Source organism: Rutilus rutilus (genome assembly GCF_951802725.1).
Source record: "Rutilus rutilus genome assembly, chromosome: 7".
NCBI lineage: Eukaryota > Metazoa > Chordata > Actinopteri > Cypriniformes > Leuciscidae > Rutilus > Rutilus rutilus.
This window is the reverse complement of record NC_140221.1, coordinates 46,360,184-46,382,499: the sequence shown is the minus strand read 5'-3', so window position 1 is coordinate 46,382,499 and position 22,316 is coordinate 46,360,184. Positions and strand designations below refer to the sequence as shown.

The 22,316-nt window shown below is 37.6% G+C and overlaps 1 protein-coding gene across 2 annotated transcripts in view; it reads left to right on the top strand.

Moving 5' to 3' along the window:
* tspoap1 (TSPO associated protein 1) overlaps positions 1 to 22,316 on the top strand; it is a 136,436-nt gene that overhangs the window by 68,123 nt on the left and 45,997 nt on the right. For both annotated transcript variants that reach the window (XM_084413863.1, XM_084413864.1), the window contains 8 exons: positions 258 to 386; positions 1,923 to 2,099; positions 4,444 to 4,596; positions 17,613 to 17,774; positions 18,356 to 18,439; positions 18,551 to 18,640; positions 20,671 to 20,793; positions 20,887 to 20,991. In XM_084413863.1, the coding sequence (XP_084269989.1) occupies positions 258 to 386; positions 1,923 to 2,099; positions 4,444 to 4,596; positions 17,613 to 17,774; positions 18,356 to 18,439; positions 18,551 to 18,640; positions 20,671 to 20,793; positions 20,887 to 20,991 (1,023 nt within the window). The remainder of the gene's footprint in view (positions 1 to 257; positions 387 to 1,922; positions 2,100 to 4,443; positions 4,597 to 17,612; positions 17,775 to 18,355; positions 18,440 to 18,550; positions 18,641 to 20,670; positions 20,794 to 20,886; positions 20,992 to 22,316) is intronic.

Here is a 22,316-nt window from a genome sequence, read left to right as displayed (position 1 = left end):
CATACAAATAAATAGTTAAAAAATCATACATTGTGATTTCTGGATTTTTTTTTTTAGATTATGTCTCTCACAGTGGACATGCACCTACGATGACAATTTCAGACCCCTCCATGATTTCTAAGTGGGAGAACTTGCAAAATAGCAGGGTGTTCAAATACTTACTTTCCTCACTGTATGTTGCTTTATATATTTCACCACCTTGAACAATGTTACATCTGGTTGTGAGTGTCTCTTGTCCACCATCCGTGTCTCCTCAGAGGAAGAGCAGTTCTCCAGAGACGGAGGAGAAGGTGAAGAGGTTGAGGAAGAAGAACACCGAACTCGCCGTCATCGCCAAGCGTCTGGAGGAGAGAGCGCGCAAACTGCAGGAGGCCAACCTGAAAGTGGTGTGTACTCATCTGTTCATCTTCAGCTCTTTTCATGTCACTGAGCGTGCGGACTGCATTGTTACAGCACTTTAAAGTAGGGATGGGCGTTTTTCAAAAATATTTTATTTTAATATTCGGGTTCATAAAAATCTAATATTCGTTTATTCGTTTATTTATATGTTGATTAACGAGAAAGATTTTCTCATTTTGCCTTTTGCTGGATGTTGAAATGATTCAGCGTCTGTTAAACTGTACAATACACACCTTCCCAACCCATCCAGTGTTTACTAGTCAAACACACTCATTCATCGCTCTCTTATGGCTCAGATATAAAGGCAAACCACAGATTTATTGATGGTTATGTGCAAGTTGACTTTGTTCTGAATGACCGTGACTATTTAAATACATTACAGATCTATTGTTAAACAACCTTGTGTTTTACAATGACATTGAGCTTTTGATGTAGAGCGACAACACTGGTTACACAACACAAGACCAATCTACACACACAAGACCAATCTACACACACGATACTTGTTATGCAACACAAGACCAATCTACACACACAAGACCAATCTACACACACAACACTGGTTACACAACACAAGACCAAACTACACACACAACACTGGTTACACAACACAAGACCAATCTACACACACCACAGGTTACACAACACAAGACCAATCTACACACACAACACTGGTTACACAACACAAGACCAATCTACACACACAACACTGGTTACACAACACAAGACCAATCTACACGCACCACAGGTTACACAACACAAGACAAATCTACACACACAAGACCAATCTACACACACAATACTGGTTACACAACACAAGACCAATCTACACACACAAGACCAATCTACACACACAACACTGGTTACACAACACAAGACCAATCTACACACAAAATACTGGTTACACAACACAAGACCAATCTACACACACAAGACCAATCTACACACACAATACTGGTTACACAACACAAGACCAATCTACACACACAATACTGGTTACACAACACAAGACCAATCTACACACACAATACTGTGGTAGAGAAGTGAATGATGACGTGAGAGAGTTTACACATAAAGACACTGAAATCCTCACCCTGTGTGTGTGTGTGTGTGTGTGTGTGTGTGTGTGTGTGTGTGTGTGTGTGTGTGTGTGTGTGTGTGTGTGACACTGTAACTCTAGTCCACCTGTACGGCCACCTGCCGGTTCTCTGAGAATCATGGGTAATAATGACTGACGGTCACAGCACAACACCTGTTATCCGTTTGTGTCAGCACACACACACACACACACACACACACACAAACACACACACTCTCACTCTCTCTCTCACACACACTCTCTCTCTCTCTCTCTGTCTCTCTCTCTCTCTCTCTCTCTCTCTCTGTCACACACACACACACACACACACACACTCTCTCTCTCTCTCTCTCTCTCTCTCTCTCTCTCTCTCTCTCTCTCTCTCTCTGTCTCTCACACACACTCGCACACACTCATGCTGTAGATGATGTTATTCTGTCTCCAGGTAAACTCTCCTCTGCCGCTGAAGTCTGGCGCTGTGGATCAGTACAAGCGTGCGTTTGCCCGTCAGAGAGCCCGAGACCTGGCGCAGCACGCAGACACACTGCTGTGTAGAGACAAACAGATCTCAGCGCTACAGCAGGAGTGCAGACAGCTGGAGAACCGGCTCGGACACGGCAAGGTACACACACTATCACACACAACACCGCATAGCATTTGCTAAGTCTAGCAACACTAGTACTGTGACTAAAAGGGATAGTTCAGATTTACGCCATGATTTACTCACCCTGAAGCCATCCTAGGTGTATATGACTTTCTTCTTTCAGACGAATACAATCAGAGTTATATTAAAAAATGTTCTGGCTCTTCCAAGCCTTATAATGGCAGTGAATGGCCGTTTATGTCCATAAATAATAATAAGTCCATAAAAGTGCATCCATTCATGATAAAAGTGCATCTATCCATCATAAAAGTGCATCTATTCATGATAAAAGTGCATCTATCCATCATAAAAGTGCATCTATCCATAATAAAAGTGCATCTATCCATCATAAAAGTGCATCCATTCATGATAAAAGTGCATCTATCAATCATAAAAGTGCATCCATTCATGATAAAAGTGCATCTATCCATCATAAAAGTGCATCTATCCATCATAAAAGTGCATCCATTCATGATAAAAGTGCATCTATCCATCATAAAAGTGCATCCATTCATGATAAAAGTGCATCTATCCATCATAAAAGTGCATCCATTCATGATAAAAGTGCATCTATCATCATAAAAGTGCATCTATCCATCATAAAAGTGCATCCATTCATGATAAAAGTGCATCTATCAATCATAAAAGTGCATCCATTCATGATAAAAGTGCATCTATCCATCATAAAAGTGCATCTATCCATCATAAAGTGCATCTATCATCATAAAAGTGCATCTATCATCATAAAAGTGCATCTATCCATCATAAAAGTGCATCTATCCATCATAAAGTGCATCTATCATCATAAAAGTGCATCTATCCATCATAAAGTGCATCTATCCATCATAAAAGTGCATCTATCTGATGTTTGTGTAAGAAAGATGAGAAACGATTAGTTTGTGTAAGAAAAATATCCATATCAAAAACTTTAAAGTTATTTTACTTTATAACGTTTTAAATATGGATATTTTTCTTACACAAACGCATCGCATGATGGATAGATGATGGATAGATGATGGATAGATGATTGATAGATGCACTTTTATGGACTTCAAAACAGAAACGGCCATTCACTGCCACTATAAGGCTTGGATGAGCAGGACATTTTTTTTATATAACTCTGATTGTATTTGTCTGAAAGAAGAAAGTCATATACTGTGCACATAGGATGGCTTCAGGGTGAGTAAATCATGAACTAATTTTCATTTTTGGGTGAGCTATCCCTTTAAGTATTGAATCAGAATAGATCTGTTCATGTGTTTTTTTTTATTTTATTTTTTTATTAAGTTCTTAAAAAAGAGTTGATTTTTGCCAACAAATTTTAGTCAGCCATTTTTTTAAAGGTTATTTTGCATCAGAGTCAGATTAGATGTCCTGTTCTGTTCATTATGTTCAACTGGATGTTTGTAATAGTTACTAAATATATAACATGATTTCTGTGCAGTTGCTCATGTATTTCAGCTTTCAGTTTCCTCTTCAGATTTGATTTTTGCCAACAAATTTTAGTCAGCCATAGTCTTGTATTTTTTATCCTATTAGGTTATTTTGCATCAGAATCAGATTAGATATTTTCTGTTCATATGTTCAACTGGATGTTTGTAATAATTACTAAATATATAACATGATTCCTCTGCAGTTGTCTCTTTGGAGTTCCAACAAAGTTTCAGTCAGGCTTATTATTATTATTATTATTATTATTATTATTTATTTTTATTAAATTAAACTTTCTTTTTTTCCATCTTATTTTCTTAGGTTATTTTGCATCAAAATCAGATTAGATCTTTTCTGTTCACGTTTTTTGTAATCAAGTTCTTAAAAAAATATGATCAACTGAATGTTTGTAATAATTACTAAATAAACAACATGATTTCTGTGCAGTTTTTCTTATATTTCATCTCTGTTCACTCTTCGGAGTAGATGTTTTGCCGGCAAAATTCTGCAGTCTCATGGCTATCGATTGATTGACTGATTGATAGATTTATATTTTGCATCAGAATCAGATTAGATCCGTTCTTGTTTTTTTTTTTAAATCAAGTTCTTAATATATGACCAACTTACTAAATACATAACATGATTCCTGTGCATTTGCTGTTATATTTCAGCTCTCAGTTCCCTCTTGCCTATTCATAATGATGACTTATGTCTCCACCTGCAGGAGATGCCATGTACTGCACATAGCCAGCATTCACTGAACACACACTTTTAAGTGCATAGGCATACAATTGAAGTGTGAACCTGGCACAGAACCTAAATGTGTCTCACCGCGGGACTATTTAAGTGATCTGCAAAACACGATGATTGATCTCCTCCATGTCTGGCTCAGGGTCCTGTGGGAGTCAGTGAGTTTGAGCGTCTCCTGAAGGAGTCTCAGAAGGAGGTTCTGCGTCTCCAGAGACAGCTGTCGGTCTCCTCCAGCAGAGATCAGAGCAGCGCGACCACAGAACACACTTCAGAGAGACAGGACAGAGACGACAGGGTGAGTGCCGGCACAAAACATGCCTGTTTCCCAACACTGAGCAAAAGATCACTCTGTGATATGAATATAATAGGAGATGAATATGAACATAGGAATGTTTATCTATGAAAGACATCAGTATTTTTTTATTCAATATTATTTTATTCATAACTGGTCAGTCTTTTATATTATTTGTTCGAGTACTCAATTAAAAAATATCACGTGGTTGTGTTGATTAACCGGCAAAATACCAGAAGTGGCGCATTTTACAGATGAGAATCCATGAAATGCATTATTAGACCGTTGTCTAAGGATGCACAATATTAAAAGCATTTAAAAATCATAATATAGCATAGTGCTATTATGAAATCATGAAAGTAGCGATTCAGTTAAATAAGTAAATGCGCTGCGTGTTTCAGAGTGAAGCGTGGCGCTGTAATTATTGCATGCGTGAATTATTGCATATTTTGTTGATCCTGGAATAACATTCCTGTCCCAAAATTTAGTCCTTACCCTATCCCTATCCCTAAACCTAACCCCACCCATAACTTTTCCCTAAAATCAGAAGGAAATGATAGGACGAATAACACTGATGTTGAACCATCTCACCCTGGTTCTAAGCCTAAACTTGACATAAACTGTAAACTTGTCCCTCAAATCTGATTGGTTGATCGGAAAGTTGTTCCAGGATCAACAAACATGTTGATCCAGGAACATGTGGTACTTGGTGAAATCACGTTCACCGTAATAATATACATGCGTGCAGGTTGCGTGTTTCTTCAGCGTCTCAGAGTGTAAATGCTGCTCCTCATGACCTCAGTCTCTGCGTCTGCCATTTGTTTGGGTTTCCAATAACATGCATTTGGAAATGCATATAAAGTCTGATGCGCTTTGTGTTTCATAGCAAAGTGTTGCACTGTTATCTTTTACATGCGTCTCACACTCCATCTCTTTGTATGCTGTGAGTTTGGTTTGCTTGTAATGTTCATCTGGAAACGCAACATGCGCCATTTCACCAGATTTGTGATGTAAATCACGTATAAACCTACGCCAACACTGGAGAATACATCGGGTATGTTTCTAAATATGCAAATTGTTCATCACAGTTTCAAAATAAAAGTCTAAACCCTCGTTCTGAGTTTGCATGTTTTGATGTCCACATGTGAAATCCCAGTGGCTCTAGCATTTCTATTGTAAAGAAGTGGCCAAATATTAAAGATCAAGTAAACATTTGAATTAAATGTTGTTTGACCAATATTAAACAAGGATTTGATCTGCTGTAAAGTGTAAAACACCAGCATTTGATATAATACATAATATACTTAAGTTGATTGTTTATATTATGTATTTTAACAGTGTCGTTCGACGAAATCATATGATTACTTGCTTTTGATATTTATTTTGAACCAATTATTATTGCCCCAATGTTATTATATACAGTACAGGTCAAAAGTTTGGATTTTTTTATATTTTTGAAAGAAGTCTCTAATGCTTATCAAGGCTGCGTTTATTTGATAAAAAAATACAGAAAAAAAACCCAATAATATTGTGAAATATTATTACAACTTAAAATAATAGTTTTCTATTTGAATATACTTTAAAAAATAATTTATTTCTGTGATGCAAAGCTGAATTTTCAGCATCATTACTCTAGTGATGAGTACATGATCCTCTAGAAATCATTCTAATATTCTGATTTATTATGAGTGTTGGAAACAGTTCTGCTGCCTAATATATTTGATGAATAAAAGGTTAAAAAGAACTGCATTTATTCAAAATAAAAAAATATTTTCTAATAATATAAATCTTCTTTACTATCACTTTTTATCAATTTAACACATCCTTGCTGAATAAAAGTATTGATTTATTTAAAAAAAAGAAAGAAAAAAAATTACTGACCAGTGTATATTGTTGTTACAAAAGATTTCTATTTTTAAAAAATGTGCTTCTTTTTTTCTTTTCTTTTTTTACTTTTTATTCATCAAAGTATCCTAAAAAAGTATCACAGGTTATGAAAAAATATTAAGCAGCAGAACTGTTTCCAACTTTGATAATGAATCATCATATCTGAATGATTTCTAAAGGATCATGTGATAGACTGGAGTAATGATGCTGAAAATTCAGCTTTGCATCACAGAAAAAAATGATAATTTAAAGTATAATAAATTGAAAACCAATTAGTTTAAATTGTAATAATATATCACAATATATATAAAAAAAAAAAAAAACTGTATTTTTGATCAAATAAATGCAGGCTTGATGAGCAGAAGAAACTTCTTTCAAAAACATAAAAAATAGTAATGTTTCCAGTCATTCCAAGTCATTAAGGCTATTGTTCACTTAGATCTATTTTTATTACCACAAAAACATATCTGATTAATCGATTAATCGTCAATATAGTCGACCAACAACTCGATTACCAAAATAATCATTAGTTACAGCCCTAAATTACAAAAAATTTCATTTTATTTTTAGCTCGTTTAAGTAATTTTGTAATTTTTATTAGTTAATTTTTTTATAAATTAATTTTTTTTCAGTTGCAATCTAGCTGAAATAAAATAAGTTGTTTTTTAATATATTTTTTTTCTGTTAACTTTTCAAATATAGTTTTTTTCCATATATTTTTTTATTAATTTATTTCAGTTTTAGTTTTTTTTGTACTAAATGAAAATGAGATGTGTTGCTTTGAAAACTAGCTGAAATAAAAGTATTTGTATTTAATTTTATTTTATTTCATGTTTATTTTATTTCAATTAACATTTATTTATTTATATATTTATTTATATTTTTTTTTTACAGTTTTAGTTAACTGTAATAACTTGGTCTCTGCTAAAATTGTCACAGAAAATTTTTTTGTGTGAAATTATTATAATTCAAGAGATGTTTGGGAAGCAAATTTTGAATTTTCCCGTTCTTCCCACATTGTTCATATCATTCTTTTGGAGTCTTTGCTTCACAATCTGGGTTGTGAAGCAAAACCAGTTGGAACCACTGGCCTACTTCACACTGACCGTCCTGGTTTAATCCGCTCAGTCCACTGGTAAACTGTTGTAATGCTGTTATTGCTCAGCCGTTTCTCCGTGCTCTTAAGTGTCATTCATTGATATAAACGGCAATCTGGAGGATTCTTTCCTGGATGGAGTCACTTCCTCTGTGAAGGAGTCGGGATTATTGTCCACGTGTTTATGATGGGTCTGTTCCTGTGGGGTTTTTTCAGGGCTTATTGTGTTTACACTGAAATGAATGATGTTTCTGCACTTATATAATGGACTACACCATAATCTGTAATACTAGCTAATGAGCAACTCTATATACTGAACCCAACACAGTGTGTGTGTGTGTGTGTGTACTTGTACAACTATCTTTTTGAGGACAAAGAGAGTAAAGTGAGGACATTTTGTCCGATCCTCCCTTTCTAAGAGCTCTTTAAGGCCTGTTTGAGGGTCAAGACTTGGTTTCAGGGATTAGGGTATAATTAGGTCAAGGGTAGGTTTAGGTTGAGCTGTGATGGGTAGAGATTGTGTCAATGAATGTCCTCACAATGATAGAGTGGATATATGCGGTGTGCATGTGTTCGTATATATATTTTTGTATGTGTGTGATTGTGTGTGTTTGTGTGTATATGTTTGTGTTCATGTGTATGTGTGCATATGTTTGTGTGTGTGTGTAGGTGTCTGTGTATGTGTTCATGTATGTGTGTGTTTATGTATGTGTTCATGTGCATACGTGTGTTAGTGTATGTGTATATATGTGTGCGTGTGTGTGTGTGTGTGTGTGTGTGTGTATGTATGTGTTTGTGTATGTGTTCATGTATGTGTGTGTCTGTATAGCCCCTTTCACACAGCGCATTGATGCCAGGAAATTGCCGTAAAATTGTTAGAGTGCCTTCTGTGTGAACGCAGACACGTCCCGGTGTTGATGCCAGGGTCGATGCCGGGATGGGGACCTAGTAACATTGCCAGGATCAGTCCCGGAACGCGCCCTGTGTGAACGAAAGCCAGGACCAGTGCCATAAGGGGTGTGTCGTAGTGATGACGTACGTGCCATCGTACGGGCCATTCTACAACCTACTCGGCAAACCCAGTGGCGCTACTGGGGAGGATGGACTCGTCTTCCTGTAGAAATGACGAAGAGTTATCAGCAGAACTGACATCTGACAGGAGTTATCACATCCTGACGTCACGTGTCTTTACAGGATGTGTGTGAACGCACATGCCACGATGAAAATCACTGGCAGTGTGAATGAACCAAAATCAAACCATCCCGGGACAAATCTCTGTGTGAAAAGGGCTTATGTGTGCATGTGTGTGCGTGTTCATGGATGTTTATATGTGTGTGTGTGTTCGTGTCTGTGTGCGTGCTCGTGTGTGTGTGTATATTGTGCATACATAACATTATGACTTTCTGCAAAGCTGCTTGGAAACGCAAAAATTGTGAAGCATTATGCAAATAAATTTGAATTGACTTGACGAAATTAAAGTGCTCAGATTTCTTGTAGAATCTATTTGTACAGTCGATTGCACAGCTCTTTCCCATTTTAGATGTGTTTTTGTGTGTTTTCAGCTCAGTGGGTGTAACCGCAGTGACTCCGCCTACTGTGATGTCACGTGAATACCTTCTATACACCGGTCAAATTCAGGCCGACTCGTTTAACATGTTTTAAAATGATTGGGAATTAGAGAGTTGCTTGTAAGGCACTCGACTCGGCTCGTAATTCCTCACATGCTGCGAGTCGTGAAAAAGAAGTTCAGTGCATTTTAATTTAAACTGTATGTGTTATATATTATAAAGTACATTAGTACATAGTACATTAGTACATGTACATAAGTACATGTAGTCTTAGGGCCCTATTTTAACTATCTGAAACGCAAGTATCAAACGCAAAACGCAAGTAACTTTGTGGGCGGATCTCGGCACAAATCTAAAATGTGTTGGTCTGAAGTAGCTTCATTACTCATAGGTGTGGTTTGGGCGTAACGTGAAATAAACCAATCAGAGCGACATCTCACATTCCCTTTAAGAGCAGGCGCGCTTGTTCCATGGCGGATTGCTATTATAACGGCGGATTTGCCAGACGCACACCAGGAGCGGTTCACAGCCGAGGAGACCGACGTTCTCGTCAGGGCCATAAAACACAGAGAAGTGACATTGGGGATGGAGAAACACACACAAATTAGCTTCGGTTAAACAGGCGTATGATAATTTGGGTTAATGTGTAGATGAGAGAAGCAAAGTGTATGTGCGTTGTGCAGACGCTACATTATGGCCAAGCATGCGCCCTCAAAATAGCATCTGAATAACGCGCCACTGACTTTAGACTAGGTTTCTCCTGATCTGTGGCAGAATTGTTTTCTGAAACTGCAAAATAGCACCTGGGAACGTTTGCGCCGGAACACGGCGTCTGTGTAGGGAAAAGTCTGCTGTGCGTCGGGTGCAAAATAGGAATGATACATGCGTCCGTGTACAAAGTCAATTGCGCTGGGTGCATGTGGCGAGGGGGGCGTGGTTTTGCGAAGTCTGTAGCGGGAGAGAGAGGACGGAGCCGAGCGGTGCGTAAGTAGGTCAAGTGCAGATGATGAACACCTGTGTCTGATTGCAGTAATTGGCGTGGAGAGACCGGATATAAGCCGGTGGGAGGGAATGAGAGAGAGAGAGAGAGAGTTGGACTGGGACCTCATCTGCTGCTGTGCTCGACGGAGAATTCAACACGAGAATCTGGATTATTGTTTTGTTGCTGCTGTGCTGATAAGCACGGTGAACGCGCTCTGTGCACAACCTTACTCTTTTGAACTTTTTACGTGTCCCAGTCTCGCCGACCCCTGTCTTCTTCCTTCCCTTTAATACAACGTTGAACTTCATCACACTGGTGCCGAAACCCGGGAGGGAAGAAGATCGCCGCCGCCATGCAAAACCACGCCCCCCTCGCCACAGTGCAATATAGGGCCCGATGTTTCTTTTTTGATTAGTTCCGTTTCTGTTTTATTCATAGAATTTATTAATATTTGCCATAGAAATTCTGCTCTTTATTTTGAATGTGAAAATACTTTCCCATACACCAATTTAACACTCATCTCTGACTCGACCAATGACGTGAGTTGTGGGTGGGACTATCTATTTGGTGACCAATGGCAGTCAGAGGGCGGTGCAGAAGGTGTGGTTTGGAAAAACACTCATAAATTATACAATAGTGGTGCAGAAAATATCAGCTTTAAGTTCTTATCAGTTCATTATGCATTTTGTGAGCTAAAGGCTTCTATCTCAGTGCTTGAGGTTAGTTTGTGAAACGTGTCCAAACTTTTGTATATCGCAGAATTTGTGTCGCATACTAACGAATAGCATGAAAATACATCCAATTTACTGACCATTTGAAGTTTCAATCTAACCATCCCCATCGTCTCTGTAAAGCCGTCTCTGGATGAGAACGCCAGTACGGGTAATCTGGACATTTGCGACACACACACACACAGGGAAAGAAAGGGGCCATGTTGTGTGCACTCTAATCCCCTTTGACAGGAGAATGGTACGGTCCCATAATCCTCTGCCTGTTGCCCTGGTAGCGTTGAGAGGTTTTGGATGGTAGCTGCGACTTCGGCCCAAAGCGAACCAAAGATTCCCACAGTCAGAGAGCGGACACTTTTCTTTCCATCAGCTCGCAGGAGAGGGGTAGGTGTGCATGCGTGGCAGATTCATCTTCATACTTTGAGTTGTTGCAGAGATGAACGGGTTGTAATTGCATGAATGTCGTAATGATGTAACATGCATGTGTTATAAGAGATTGAGGAGTCTGTGTGCGCGTGCCGTCAGTGCGGGACAGATTATAACACTCACCTGTCCTGTCATTGGCAGGCAAGCGCTTGCGTATGATTACGGCCCTCGGTGACAAATCATATTGCATTTGTGCACAAAATGCATGCGTTATTGTGCATAAACACAGAGCTGCGGGAGAAGAGGCACTTTTAGGCCTAGTTTGGATGACGCTTTACAAAATTTGGTGTTTTAAAAGTTAGCCAGATGTTGGAGTTTGGTGCCAACTGGTGAGACCGATTGCAAACGTAAAAGATGCATGACAGACAAAGCTCTCAGTGTCAATGCATTTGATGCATGCGCTATAGAAGAAAACCAGCGACAGGCAGGCCAATCCATTAAGGTGCTTTTTAAAGAAGTGATCCAGTTACCCGTTTCAGTAGTCCACGGGATTACAGCAATGTGCTTATAGCCAACGCAGGCCGGCGTATGGGGTCGAACCACAGGCTTGATCAAATACAGCTTAAACCCGAGGCTTGCTTTCAGATCGCTTTACTTCCCTGAGTTCTAAGTCTTAGTATAGGATGTTCGCTTTACAAGTGTTAGCTTTAGCCACAGGCAGGCCCAATATAAGGCATCAGTGACTTATTATATCAGTATGAATGCTCTCATAACTATATGTGTGGCTTTTAGTTCATGCATTTCAGAAAGTTGACAAACTTCTTGCAGATATGCACATTTAAACTTCCAGGAACATCTTGTTCAGTTGCGTCTATTCGACCTGTCAGTGTCTAGCCATAGCAAGTAGCATGTGTTGGTTCATGGCTGAGACTTAAGCAAGATCTTTTTTTAATATAATTACAAGCTCTTTCACTGTGCAGCTTTATTTCTATAGCGCTTTATACAGCACAGATTGATTCAAAGCAGCTTTACGGTGATGACAGGAAAATGATGCATTTTGGCTGTTGTTCAGCTGAACCAGTTCACTGGTATATATATATATTTTTACCCTATTCACATGTAGTGTCTTTTCTACCCAGCGTTTCCCAACCGATAAATATTGCAGCTGCATGTGTCTGGCAGTTTAATTAAAAGTGGACGCACAAATCTGTCATTATACGGGTGTTTCGGGGACGATGGAGTGAGAGCCTGGTCAACTGGCTAGATGCCACCTCTGCGCTTTTACTCGTTTCCTTCAAACGTCAGATCATTTCATGCATTACAACTCCATCGCAAGCTGTGTGTGTTTCAAATGAAGCATGAAAGGCAGAAGCTCAGCCGACTAAAGGAGTTTCAGCTCCAACAATACAAACCACAAACTTTAGAAGAAGAGTGCAACATCCACTCTACAAACATAGATTTTATTTCTATGTATTTCTTCATTGGATTAAACTGAGCTGAATAATGACACTGTAGAGCTGCATCTTTTTTAGGTTCACTTATAATGTTTAGAAGTGATATGCTATTTTCTATCCTATTTTTGACCCTCTTTTTGAAACACTCGGTCTTGGAGGTAAACGCCCTCTGTTATGATTTTGTAAAGCATATTAAAATAATTTTTCAATGTCCTCGCCATTACATGTATGCAGTTGTTTTGAAAACTTCCGATGTTGAAATATTCAGCCATACTTGAGTCTTGGCAATTGATCGATTTTATCTATTTATATTCCTTATGTATTTGTGAGGTAGTATTTGTATTTTATCACATGTTAAAATGAAGACGCTACAGAAATGTGTTTATTTCGTGACATAGTTGAAACATTTATGCGTATTACATATGCTTTATAATAAGTCTTGGCTGTGGCTAAGTTACCACAGTTATAGTTGACAGGATAACTCACAGTGTTTTGTGTAAATGAGTTATGAATGAATGTACCGTCATTTGTTGCATGTCGTTCTTATAATTATCGTTCATCATTTTCAGTAAAGTGAAGGTAAAGCGAGTACATATCAAGCAATAGTGAGACATGGTAAAAACAGTGTTACTGTGTTTCGACATTACTGTCGGATCCAATATAGTCAAACTTTTATTTGCGTCTCTTGCTCTTGTATTTATGCTGCTTTCTTCGGAAATTTCCTACTTCCCACTTCTGATGTCGTGATTATGAGCTCATCGCGTTCAAATTTTGACTTGAGAGGCCGTTCATGTCCAATTTTTTTTACTAGGAAACTTGGTTACAATAATTCCGATAGCATGTGAAGGCAGCATGACCACTACATGACGTGTGGCTCAGTGGGCGGGGCTAAAGAGGCATTGATGTAGAAGTGGGCGTCGATCTCCTTCTGCAGAGGCGGACCTTCGTCACACTGTGATGTCATACTGAGCCGGTTTGAGAGCTTGGTTTCAATTAAAGCTGTTTTTGAACTAACGAGGCAGTTCTGAGTTCTGAAACTTAATATTTTTACAGCACAATGACCTCTTATATGTCAAAATTCAATTCTTGACCCCCTACTGTTATTTTCTCATTCATTAATGTGAAGCTGCTTGTTTGTCTTGTTTAAAGCGCTATAGAAATAAATGTGATGACTATAATTATCTTCAAGACCTTCATCAGACATTAACATTATATGATTATTTATTTTATTATTATAAGGCGTATAGTAGATTGTCGACATTTGTGCAATTGTGACACTTTTGTGATTCTCTTCACGACAGAATTATTCAGTTTTATGCATGCATTGTAAATAAGAAATGATGATGATTTCCATTTTCTTTGCATTTAGGAAGAGAGGTGCAGTAAGATCCTAATGACCGTAAAAAAGAAGTGGTCACTCAGTTCTGCTTGGTTAATTCATCTAGTGAAACGTTTCGGTTATTCAGGCGTCCACAGATTTCAGCCGTATCTGGACTAGCGTGTGATAAGCCTGCAATTAGAGCTAATGAAGCTTTTTATGCGGCTGGTTTAACGGTTTAAGCAGATTTATCGTTTTGCATTGCTGTGTAAACTTTAGTTTGCCTGTCACTGTCACTTACATTGAGTATTACAGATTCTTTTATGTATTAAGAATTGTTTTATGAAATCTCATTGGTAATAATGCATTAATAATGCACCTTATAATGCATTGTATGGTCTCATGAATAATTGTAACCACAGTTATAATACATTATAATACTTATCTATGCATTGAACACACCTTTAGAAAGTATAATGCATTGAAATACATGACAAACCACCAATTTTGGATGTAACAAGGAATCTGCAAATATTATAATGCATTTTAACTTTGGTTAAAATTGTTTATGAAAAGATATAATGCGTTATTAAGAACATTATGAATACCTTATAATGCATTATACACAGGGCCAAAACGAACTTTTTGCCACACCTGCCAATGGCCATTGACTTAAGAATGTACCGGCCATTCATATTTTTTTACCAGCCATAAAAAATTTATTAATCCTTATTAAAGATCTTTTTATAAGTAGTTTGATTAACATTAATAACAGACAGTAGCAGGAATATTAGGCTGATGTCACTTTAAGACCTGGATCCAATATACTGTTACACATGCGGCTGTTTACGTTGACTTAAGATATTAACTGACTATGTATATGTGACCCTGGATCACGTCACCAGTCTCGAGTCGCACGGGTATATCTGTGGCAATAGCCAACAATACATTGTATGGGTCAAAATTATCCATTTTTCTTTTATGCCAAAAATTATTAGGATATTAAGTAAAGATCATGTTCCATGAAGATATTTTGTAAATTTCCTACCGTAAATATATAAAACATTTATTTTTGTGAGTGAATGCAGCACAATCGTGAACATAAATGAACAACTTTAAAGGAGATTTTCTCAATGTTTCGATTTTTTTGCACCCTCAGATTCCAGATTTTCTAGTAGTTGTATCTCAGCCAAATATTGTCCTATCATAACATTTATTTATTAAGCTTTCAGATGATGTATAAATCTCATTTAAAAAAAATGTACCCATGTGACTGGTTTTGTGGTTGAAGGTCACATATGAGGATACTTGCCAAGACGGGCCTTTTGACATCATTTAGTTGTAATATGTCTGTTCAAGCATAAGAAGACATAAAAGAGAGCTCAATTCATCATTCGCGTGGATTTCTGGGTGCGCGCTTCGCTAACGAGTAACAAATTGAGTTCCCTTTTGTGTCTTCTTGTGCTTGAATATTTCATTGGCGAGGCTTAAACCTTTGTGACGATGCCTGTCAACTGTCCCGAGCATTGTTCACGTTCATGTTCTCACAACAATGCATTGTAAGTCGCTTTGGATAAAAGCGTCTGCTAAATGAATAAATGTAAATGTAAATGTTAGAATTCACAAAAATATTACCGGCGATTGACACGGTTTCATATACTCGCCTACACCGATAATTTTAAGTATTTTATGATGGCATGAACAACTCGTCTCATGAAGCATTCATTGATTATAAGGAACAGAACTATATATTTTAAAGGGGTCATATAATGGTATTTTAAAAGTTCTTTATTTTGTTTATTGGATGTAATAGAATATGATAACATGCTTTAATGTTCAAAAAACATTATTTTTCACACACTCTACATTATTGCAGCTCCTCTATTCCCAGTCTGTCTGAAACGCTTTGATTTCTACAAAAGCCCCTCCTCCTGAAAAGCTCAGAGTGCTCTGATTGGCCAGCAGACCCAGTGCGTTGTGATTGGCCGAACACCTCGAGTGTGTGTCGGAAATGTAACGCCCCTCACCATAATCACCAGCTTCAGCTTCCAAGGCCCTAATCATTTGCAAACACACAGTTAATAATAATGTCGTCAGTTTTATCATGTCAGTTCGAGCCCGAGTCGGATTCTGAAAATGCGGATGATCAAGCCGATCGAACTTTGCAAGCAAGACTTGAGCAGAGCGTTTCAGTCTTTGTTCATATGCTTTCTTAGGTTCAGGAAGCTGTCCTCTGTAAAATACGCTTTACACAAGCAATCTTTTGGGTCGTTCTGCTCAGGAACAGCTTTATAAATCAATCTTAACCTCTGATTCCTGATTTCATCCGTTTTCTGAAGGCTGAGCAAAGCGGTTAAGCTTTAGCATCCAAACACACAGCATCTTCTCTCTTTGTGCATGGCGAGTGTTATGCTGATATTTCGCATTGTGACGTAGACGTTTGAGGTAATATCTGGACTTGGAGGTCTGGATCAGTGTTCTCTGTTCTCACGTGGGAGACCGTGAGCTTTGTAACTTTGCAGATCTTATACATGCACAAATGAATACTTTACACACTAAAGGAAAACATTAAAAAGCATCATTTGACCCCTTTAATTTCATTGCAAAAAAATGTAAAAGGCTTGAAAAAGTTTTATACTTTAATATTCAATTTCTCTTTGGAGAAAATGGATAGGATAGCCGACAGTTACGCTGAATCGTTATAATATAATAAAATAACAAACTAGCATTTTTTTTCTTTCTAAAAGGCTAAATATTCGTCCTCGTTATGGATCTGCTTCGGTATGTTATGAATATAGCTTGTATAACTGCTAAAGTTTGGTCTGTTGGGCAGTCAGTGAGAGTGTGTGTGTGTGTGTGTGATGCTAATGAGTGTGTAGTACGGTCTGAATGCTGACGAAGCTGAAGAACGACTCTTCGTCCCGGCTGTGCTGCGTTGGCTCTTTGATCCTGTTACCAGGTCGTGGCTTTGGCCACAGTGGAATAGTTCCACTTAGAGCGTAAGTAGGTATGGCCCCTAAAATTAGCCACTAAGGCATTTGACCCTTAACCTTCTGAGTAAAGACGAGCTGAGACAAATGTCATCTTTTCCCATGACTGATGTTTTCAACAAAACAAAAAAAAACACAAAATTACCATTTGACATGAAGAGTAGAAAGGCAAATCTAATGAAAACTGACAAGAAATGTCAATGTTTTTGAATATGCAGTTTCATTCAGAAATAGGTCACGTTATGGACCTAAAAGGATTTGCAATTCATGTCGACTTGAAGACCATTAATGGACCATTAACTATTTTCATAACAAATTCATGACACATTTAAACCACGCAAACCAAATGTATTTATTTGTTTATTTAAATGCTAATGTATGCATGTATCATAATAGTGTTTGTTTCATGCATTTATTTATTTGTTTGTTCGTTTGTTTGAATCTAAAATTCTTTGTACTGTATCTTTGCAGGATTTCTGTATTATGAGAATTAGATATTTTTGATTCAGGGGTTTGTCATCAGTAATATATGCATTTTCAATGTTAACTTTCTAAACATGGAATAGCGTGTTTGCTGATGCATGCATGGTTGCAGTTTATAGGTGTTTAACTTTTTTTCTTTTACTTTAGGTTGCGTTTGAAACCCCGCCCACAGTGGTAGATGAGGCCCCTGCTAAGGGGGAGGAGACTCCTGCAGAGTGGGAGGAGTCCCAAACAAATGTAAGGCCCGAACAGGGCACAAGCCCCGCCCACCAGGAAGAGCAGACCACAGAAGAGCGTCTTCAGTTGCTGGTAAGAGTCACATGATCACTGAGCTAGAGATGCACGTACACTTACACTGACATCTCAGGCATCAAATACGCTTACATGCACAGATTTTGCACTCCCAAAAATGTCACAATACCTGGATTCATGTGAGCCTAGGACAAATAAATGAACGATATTGGTCTGATAAATAAATATACACAGGATTTCCACAGTCATGGAAAACCAAAAATTCTATAGTGGAAATATACAGTAGTCAACATTTGAAGTGGATCAAAAAAAGTTCATCAAAGTTGTCCTAAGACAAGAACGTGTATTGTTCAAAGTTCATGTATAACTTTGATGAAAGGTTTTGATCCACTTCAAATGTTGACTACTGTATATATAATTTTCTAGTTTTGTTCAGCTGCAAAATATTATATTTTATTTTTTAGAAATTGCTGTTGTCCAAATTATTTTTAAACTATGGAATATATATATATATAATTATTATTATTATTATTATTATTATATTTTTTTGTTTTGTTTTTTTACAATCACGAATGACTGCTATTCAAAGCATTCTGTGCTATTCATGTTTCTGAAAAAGTTATATGATGTCTCTGTAGGAAAGTGAGTTGGGCAAGAAGAGGAAAGAATGTGAAGTTCTTGAGCATGAGGTCCGGAAGAGACAGAAACGATGTCTCGATTTGGTGAGCGTGATTCTCTTTATTTTAATGCTTACAGTGCATGTCTCCTGCGTGTCAGGCTGATAAATCTGTGTGTGTGTGTGTGTGTGTGTGTGTGTGTGTGTGTGTTCACAGGAGAACCAGCTAGTGGACGAGCGCAGCAGAAATGAGCACTTAGTAGAGGAGGCAGAACTCCTCAGGAGAAAGGCTCAGCTGCTTGACCAGGTACACGTATAAAGTTATCATAGAGGACCTAATATGCTTTTTTACATTTCTATAGTGTGTAATGTTGATGTTTGCGCGTGAAAAAGCTCTTGAGTTCTTCTCTATATCAGTGTCAGTGTTTCTGAACTCCTGAAACGCCTCCATTGTAGTCTTGAGTTTCTTCCGGGAACGAACACGTCACAATATTCCTCATTATAATAATTCATACGCAGAATAAAGGGGCGGGGCCTGGTTGAGTGAGTTAGTAGTGTGTTGAAACTGGCGGTTATGGAAAGGGGCGGGACATTTCCCAAACACACTCAAAGCGCTCGACCAATCACAACACACTGCTCCAGCCGACCAATCAGAGCACAGTGTGCTTTTCAGAAGGAGGGGCTTCATAGAGACAGGAAGTAAACAGAGCGTTACTGACAGACTGGGAAGAGAGGAGCTGCAACAGTGGAGAATATGAGGAAAATAATCAACATTCAAGCTGGAAAACCTGTTCTAGTAGAGCCTTTAATACTTAATACCTAAACACTTTAATACTTTTTAATAGGTTTAATACTTTAACACTTGTGTGGCCCTATAGCAGGGCATGTTGTCAGTTGGTTGTTAAAGTAATTTACCTGCTGATCATTGGCAATTAATTTAAGAATACCAGGGCTGAATCCGAAATCGCCCCCTAAACCCTCAGTCCCTATTCCCTACATTAGTCCACTAATACAGTGCACTTGAAGGACTGAATGAAAACGAGGGAGCGAATTCAGACGGTCGTTGAGTGTACGTTGGCTGTACACTGGTTATTGTGTTATTGAGTGCACTCAGTTACATCCACTATGGTTTCGGACACCACTACAAATGGATGTCCCCTCGAATAATGCCCTATATGAGGGTATAGGGAACGATTTCGGATTCAGCCCAGGTCTTTAAATGGGTATTAAAAACCAGTGTAACCATATAATGTTTCTGGGAAAATAATCAACCTGTTCTAGTAGAGCACAAAAACAACATTAAGACTTTAAAAATGGGCATAATAGGTTCTCTTTAACACTTGTTGCCCCTATAGCAGGGCATGTTGGCAGTGGGTTATTAAAGTAATTTACATGCTGATACCAATTTAAGAATAACAGGTCTTTAAATTGAAAATGAAGTTTTTTTTTATGCTCCCCCTGGGAATTAAAAACCAGTCTAACCATATAATGTTTCTGTTTACACTTTACAATAAGGTTCATTAGTTAGTTAACATAAACTAAGAATGAACAATACTTCTTCAGCATTTATTAAAGGGATATTTCACCGTGTGTTTAATGTGTATTTAAATTGGGTCATTTATGTAGTAGAAATGTGAAATTATTTTAGAAGTTGGTGCCTTCTAGACTGAGGAAAGCCAGAAAATGTATTTTTGGCTCATGTGGATGAAAGACAACAACTCCCAGAATGCACTTGCTTCGCTGCCCTACGAGGCCACGCCCAAGCCACGCCTACCGGTTACAGAGGGCAGTATCAGAAGAAATGATACAGCTAGGCTACTAGTCGACCCGAAACTGAAAAGACGGTGTTTTATCGTGAGATCCCCCTATGGGCGGGTTGAAGACATGCGGAACGAGCTCCTCCTACTGGCTGGAGTCTCTCGCCTCTGGACAGAAAAGCCTCAGATGATGATAAATGATGATTTTTGCATCATCTGAGGTTTTTTTCCAGACACACAATACAGAAATCTCTCGTCTCAGGGGGACATGAGGGAGGGAAGCACGGTCACTCGAGAATACTACCGGGTTTCTACTGATACAAAGCTTAATGCTAATCGGTGAAGTATCCCTTTAATCTTAGTTAATACTACTTTCAACATTTACTAATACGTTATTAAAATCAAAGGTTGTGTTTATTAACATTAGTTAATGCACTGTGAACTAACATGAACAAAAAATGTACAGCTGGATTTGTATGAACTAACTAACAAAGATTAATAACAAATGTATTGCTCATTGTTATTTCATGTTAGTTAATATAAATGAACCTGATTGTAAAGTGTTCCCATGTTTCTGTAGTCTCAGGCTGAAAATGAGGAGCTAAAGGAACAGCTCTGTGTTTTGAGCGCTCAGCATAGTTCAGTACTGGAGGAGAACCAGCGACTCCGTGCAAAGCTGGAGAACCTAGAGCAGGTCCTAAAGGTAACACACACACACACACACACACACACTCTCTCCTGTCAGAAACCCGTTCGATTTGGCGTGTGACTGGTTTGTGTGGTTGTGTTGCGGCAGCACATGCGAGAGGTCGCCGATCGCAGGCAACAGCTGGAACTGGAGCATGAACAGGCACTGGCAATCCTCAAGTTCAAACAGGATGAAATCAAGCGGCTTCAGCGGGTCAGTCATTAGCACAGTTATCAGTCATTCTGCTGTTAAGAAGGATTTACATAGCGATGAGTCTCATGTTTGTGCTTCGTATTCATGAACCCTGATGATCTGTTGACACTGATTCTAAGCGAAATCACATTCTTGCATATTCAGTTGACGATAACACTTTACAGGTCTCATTTATTAATGCGTACACTGCCATTCAAAAGCTTGGGATCGGTACATTTTTCAACTCTTTTGCTCACCAAGGCTGCATTTATTTGATCAAAAATACAGTACAAACTGTTATATTTGTGAAATATTATTACAATTTAAAATGGCTGTTTTCTATGTGAATATCTAGTAAAGTGTAATTTATTCCTGTGATCAAAGCTGTATTTTCAGTGTAGTCTTCAGTGTCACATGATCCTTCAGAAATCAGCATAATATGATGATTTAATGCTCAAGAAACATTTATGATTATTATTATTATCAATGTTGAAATCAGTTGTGTAAATTTTTTGTAGGATTCTTTGATGAATAGAAGGTTTTTAAAAAGAACAGCATTTATCTGAAATAGAAAGCTTTTGTAACATTATAGACTATCGTTCAAAAGATTGGGGTCAGTACGAATTTTATTTTATTTTTTTTAGAATTTAAAGAAATTTATACTTTTATTCAGAAAGGATGTATTTAATTGATCAAAAGTTACAGTAAAGACATTTATAATGGTGAAAAAGATTACATTCAAATAAATGCTGTTCTTTTGAACTTTATATTCATCATAAAATCCTGAAAATAATGTACATAACTGTTTTCAACATTGATAATAATAATAATAATAATAAATGTTTCTTGATCATCAAATCATCATATCAGAATGATTTGTGAAGGATCATGTGACACTGAAGACTGGAGTAATGATGCTGAAAATTCAGCTTTGATCACAGGAATAAATGACACTTTACTATATATTCACATAGAAACCGGTTTATATTTTAAAGTGTAATAATGTTTTACAATATTACTGTTTGTTTTGTTTTTTAATCAAATAAATGTAGCCTTGGTGAGCAGAAGAGACGTACCGATCGCAAACTTTTGAACGGCAGTGTACGTTAACATTAACTAACTATGAAGAATATATTTTTACAGCGTTTATTAACCTTTGTGAATGCTGGTTTATAAAAAATACAATTGTTCTTTGTTCATATTAGTTCATAATGGCCCTATTATGCTTTTTCGGTGTAAAATTATATTCGCCAATTTAAGTTAAGAGATTTCTATTTGTCATTTTCCCTACCGGTTTAGTTTTTTTGAAATATTATCACAGCCTATATATATATATACATACATAC